At 34.5% G+C, this 5,436-nt stretch overlaps 1 protein-coding gene across 1 annotated transcript; it reads left to right on the top strand.

Moving 5' to 3' along the window:
• The first annotated feature begins 3,362 nt into the window (after positions 1-3,362).
• On the top strand, positions 3,363-4,298 carry LOC141405375 (uncharacterized). The gene is made up of 3 exons (XM_073989643.1): positions 3,363-3,655; positions 3,938-4,049; positions 4,122-4,298. The coding sequence occupies exons 1-3, from the start codon at positions 3,586-3,588 to the stop codon at positions 4,225-4,227; spliced, it is 288 nt and encodes a 95-aa protein (XP_073845744.1). The 5' UTR covers positions 3,363-3,585; the 3' UTR covers positions 4,228-4,298.
• The last annotated feature ends 1,138 nt before the right edge of the window (positions 4,299-5,436 follow it).

The raw sequence follows: 5,436 nt of genomic DNA, 5'->3' as shown, positions 1-5,436 counted from the left end.
AAAAATTAGTTGTATAACAGATTTTTTATAGAAAATTAGTTGTATAACAGATTTTCAGAACGAAAATTGGTTGTATAACAGATTTTCGTATAGAAAATGTTGTTGTATAACAGATTTTTGTATAGAAAATATCTAGTTTAACAGATTTTCTTATAAAAAATAGTTCGTATAACAAATTTCTGTATAGAAAAATAGTTCGTATAACAGATTTTCCTATAGAAAAATACTAAATGTTGTTATATAACAGATTTTTGTATAGAAAATGTCTTGCATAACAGATTTCCGTATAAAAAAGTAGTTCGTGTAAAAACGTAGTTCGTGTAAAAAATTGTTGTATAACAGATTTTTGCATAAAAAATTTGATGTCTAACAGATTTTTTTATTGAAAATTTGTTGTATAACAGATTTTCGTAAAGAAAATTTGTTGTATAACAGTTTTTTGTATAGAAAACTTGTTGTATAACAGATCTTCGTATTTGTTGTATAGCAGATATTCGTATAGAAAATTTGTTGTATGACAGATTTTAGTATAGAAAATTTATTGTATAACAGATTATCCTATAAAACTTTGTTGTATAACAGATTTTCGAATAGAAAACTTTTTGTATAACAGATTTTCGTATCGAAAATTTGTTGTGAAAAGGTTTTCGTATTGAAAATTTATTGTATAATAGATTTTCGTATAGACAATTTGTTGTATGAGATATTTTCATATAGAATATGTGTTGTATAACAGATATCCGTACTGAAAATTTGTTGTATAACAGATTTTCCTATTGAAAATTTCTTGTATAATAGATTTCCGTATAGAAAATTTTTCGTATAACACATTTTCGTATAGAATATTTGTTGTATAACACATTTCCGCATAGAAAATATGTTGCATAACAGATTTACGCATAGGAAATTTGATGTATAACAGATTTTTGTATACAACATGTTTGGTATAACAGAATTTTCAATAGAAAATGTGTTGTATAACATATTTTTATGTAGAAAATGTGTTGTATAACAAATTTTCGTATAGAATACTTTTTGAATAACATATTTTCGTATAGAAAATTTGTTGTATAACAGATTTTCATATAGAAAAGTTGCTGTTCAACAGATTTTCATATGGAAAACTTTTTGTATAACAGATTTTCGTATAGAAAATTTGTTATATAACAGATTTCCGTATAGAAAATTTATTGTCTGACAGATTTTCATATAGAAAATTTGTTGTATAGCAGATTTTCGTATGGGAAATTTTTTGTATAACAGTTTTTCGTACAGAAAATTTGTTGTATAACAGTTTTTAGTATAGAAAATTTGTTGTATAACAGATGTTCGTATAGAAAATTTGTTGTTTTCGTATAGAAAATTTGTTGTATGACAGATTTTAGTATAGAAAATTTGTTGTATAACAGATTATCAAATTTATTATATAACAGATTATCCAATAAAACTTTGTAGTATAAAAGATTTTCGAATAGAAAACTTTTTGTATAACAGATTTTCGTATAGAAAATTTGTTATGTAAATGGTTTTCGTATAGAAAATTTCTTGTATGACAGATTTTAGTATAGAAAATTTCTTGTATAACAGATTTCCAGATTTTTGTGCAAGATATTTTGGTCTGTTAAGATTCGGAAAAGCATCTCTCTGTCTGATTTAAGCAGCTTACCTTTTGGTTCGTTTAGTTTTTCTTTTCTTTCCAAAATAAAATTGAATTTAAAGTGCATTTAGATATTTCAATATGACAATACCGTAAAAGAGAGCCTATATTCATATGAGAGAGAGAGCATTTTCATGCTCTGAGACACAAGGAAAACAAAAATTACAGTTCAAACAGTAACAAAACAGCAATCAGCTGTTTCGTAAATGCAGAAACTGTCGTCTGTCAGTGTAAAATTAAATGCCGATCTTAATGTACATTAACGCTGCCGTTTTTTTGCTTAGATCGTATAGTGAGGGCGCCCACTGAGTTGTTTTTGCATTTGCTTCTCTCTCTCTCACGTACAGTGTAAATGAATGAAAACAAACAAAAACATAATGTGGTTGTTGCTTTTTTCACTCATACGTTCATTCATGTCTTCGCTTTGGTTGTATTTCTGTGGTCGTCGCTGGTCTAGGGCAATGGTGGGCAAATTGCGAGAGACTCATGTATTTTTTACACTTTTGTGTATGAGGCCGAGCATTTCTACCCAACAGTGGTCTAGGGTATTTGTCTCGTCTATAAGGGTTATCTTTGGCTCTTCTATAAAGTATCTTTTGGGTTCGTCTATATGGCCTCCCCTTGAATCGTCTATAAACCTTAATTTGGTTCGTTTTAAAGTCTCTCGTTTATCCTAAACTCGACTACATAGACTGGTTCATTTATAACATCTCCTTTGGATCATCTAAACAGCTTCTCTTTACCTCGGCTATGAAACTATTTATAAAGCCACCCATTGCAATGCCTATAAATAATCACATTGGCTCGTCTATAAAAACTTTCTTCATCTCGTTTATAATTACTCCCTTCATTACATCTATAAAGACTCCCTTTAGCTCGTCCAAAAGGATTCCCTTTCAACTCGTCTATAAAGGATCCCTTCAGCTCGTCTATAAATACTGTCTTCAGCTTGTCTATAAAGCCTCCTTTCAGCTCGTCTCTAAAGACTTTCTCTTCGTCTACATTTGTCACTACATGCTCAATCATTGCTCGTGTATAAGGGCTTTCTTTGGTCCGTCTATAAACGCCCCAATGCATTGGCTAGTCTATAAAACCTACCTTTGGTTTTTCTTTTAATCCTCCCTTCACCTAGACTATGTAGCCTGCCTTTGGTTGGTCTATGAAGACTCCCCTTTCCCCTTTATCTTGTCTATAACCACTCTTTTTGTTTTCCATCTTATATTAAGGTTATTGTCTTGGCTATTTTTTTTTTTTGTTTGCTTTAGCCATCATCTTTTTCGAATGTTTAAAATGTTTGTGTTTGCATAATGCCTTGTCATTAAACCAACGTTGCGACGTTGACGACGACGTTCAAACACACATTATTACTCTGCTCTTGAAATTCAGCTTAGCTATTCATCCGTCCATCCATCCATCCATCCATCGCCCGTATATATTATTTAATTTCTAATTAGAGGGGAATACTCCGACTCAATTGAAATTCGTACGTTTTATATAAAAGGTTATCATCCGGAATCATTGATCAAACAACAACGTCGATGAATCGACGAATATTCATTCCATTGTTGGTACTTCTCCCACTGCCGCTGCTCATGTGACGGTGGTGGTGGTTGTTGTGGTTAGAATAGGTTTTAAGTAATGTTTGTTTGCTATTCTTGGGAGGCAAATGCAAAAGCAATGTGGCTTTGTAGCCAATGACGACAATAGCCGCTAAATACTTGCGCCAGCTTGCCATGGACCGACCAGAGATTAGAAATGTTTTGCGAAAATTGTCCATAGTTGAAAATTGACTTTCTTGGCGATCGAATAAATCATCAACGACGTTTCGTGTTGTTTGTTTTCTTGTGGGAAGCAACGGACCGACCGACCAACCCAAGGGTCAACAAAAATATAAAGCGGAACCAAAGCACCTAGCCAACGACCTTAGAATGTTTAAAACACTAAAATTGCTGAGCATTTTATTAATTTGTTTATCCATTTTGAAGATTTGTGATGCTGGTATGTGAAATGTAAATGTGTGTGTGTGGAAGTGTGTGTGTGGGTGTTGGTGTGAGGGATGTCCCTACAAATTTTCAAATAAATGACTCCATAAATTGTGTTGTTGCTTTGTAAAAATCAATAATTTTTTGCTGTTGTTGTTTACGTTTACAATAAAGTGCATGTGTTAATTTATTGTTTGTTTTTTGTTTTGTTTTATAAACTGCCTTTTTGTTGTAATTATTTAATGTTGATGTTGTTGTACTTTGTTATTTATTTATTTCCTCTTTTGTATCTTCCCAGACTGTGAAGTGTTTGGCTTGCTGTTGAAAAAAGGCGAAGCAAAAACTGTACCTGGAAAATGTAGTCAGGTCGTGTGCCAAGGCAATCGTTATGATGAATACGAGATAGAGGGGTAAGTGGAGAGGGTGACATGGTGGAATGGGGGTGAGGTGAAATAAATATAATTGTTTCTTATTTTTTATAGCTGCCCCAATGCCTATGCTCCCAAAGATTGTGAATTTATACCCGTTGATCTGACCAAACCATATCCGAAATGTTGTCCCCATTGGAAGTGTCCGGATAGAAAATAATGTTGTTTTTTGTTGTAATCTCAAGTTTTAATAAATTCGAAATGTGATATAAGAAAATATAGAAAATTAAATACCAGACAACAATTTAATAGCAGCGAAAATGAGACTTTATAGATGAGAAAGAAGAAGACGTAGAAAGTCTTCATAGACTAACAGAAGGAAGTCCTTATTGACGAGCTGAAGGGAGTCTTTATAGACGAGCTGAAGGGAGTCTTTATAGACGAGCTGAAGGGTGTCTTTATAGACAAGCTAAAGGGAGTCTTTATAGACGAGCTGAAGGGAGTCTTTATGTACGAGCTGAAGGGTGTCTTTATAGCTGAAGGGAGCCTTTCTAGACGAGCTGAAAGGAGTCTTTATAGACGAGCTGAAACGAGTCTTTATAGACGAGATGAAGGGAGTCTTTATAGACGAGCTGAAGGGAGTCTTTATAGACGAGATGAAGGGAGTCTTTATAGACGAGATGAAGGGAGTCTTTATAGACGAGCTGAAGGGAGTCTTTATAGACGAGCTGAAGGGAGTCTTTATAGACGAGCTGAAGGGAGTCTTTATAGACGAGCTGAAGGGAGTCTTTATAGACGAGCTGAAGGGAGTCTTTATAGACGAGCTGAAGGGAGTCTTTATAGACGAGCTGAAGGGAGTCTTTATAGACGAGCTGAAGGGAGTCTTTATAGACGAGCTGAAGGGAGTCTTTATAGACGAGCTGAAGGGAGTCTTTATAGACGAGCTGAAGGGAGTCTTTATAGACGAGCTGAAGGGAGTCTTTATAGACGAGCTGAAGGGAGTCTTTATAGACGAGCTGAAGGGAGTCTTTATAGACGAGCTGAAGGGAGTCTTTATAGACGAGCTGAAGGGAGTCTTTATAGACGAGCTGAAGGGAGTCTTTATAGACGAGCTGAAGGGAGTCTTTATAGACGAGCTGAAGGGAGTCTTTATAGACGAGCTGAAGGGAGTCTTTATAGACGAGCTGAAGGGAGTCTTTATAGACGAGCTGAAGGGAGTCTTTATAGACGAGCTGAAGGGAGTCTTTATAGACGAGCTGAAGGGAGTCTTTATAGACGAGCTGAAGGGAGTCTTTATAGACGAGCTGAAGGGAGTCTTTATAGACGAGCTGAAGGGAGTCTTTATAGACGAGCTGAAGGGAGTCTTTATAGACGAGCTGAAGGGAGTCTTTATAGACGAGCTGAAGGGAGTCTTTATAGACGAGCTGAA

Source organism: Musca autumnalis, unplaced genomic scaffold (assembly GCF_047663935.1).
Source record: "Musca autumnalis isolate F117 unplaced genomic scaffold, ASM4766393v1 scaffold_5, whole genome shotgun sequence".
NCBI lineage: Eukaryota > Metazoa > Arthropoda > Insecta > Diptera > Muscidae > Musca > Musca autumnalis.
The sequence above is the reverse complement of the archived record's forward strand: the minus strand, read 5'-3'. Positions and strand labels throughout refer to the sequence as shown.

Excerpts from the sequence above, each read along its gene's own strand:
- LOC141405375 (XM_073989643.1), top strand. The coding sequence starts at position 3,586 with ATGTTTAAAACACTAAAATTGCTGAGCATTTTATTAATTTGTTTATCC. Across the intron at positions 3,656-3,937 it reads TTTGAAGATTTGTGATGCTG|ACTGTGAAGTGTTTGGCTTG; the intron begins GTATGTGAAATG and ends GTATCTTCCCAG. Across the intron at positions 4,050-4,121 it reads GATGAATACGAGATAGAGGG|CTGCCCCAATGCCTATGCTC; the intron begins GTAAGTGGAGAG and ends TATTTTTTATAG.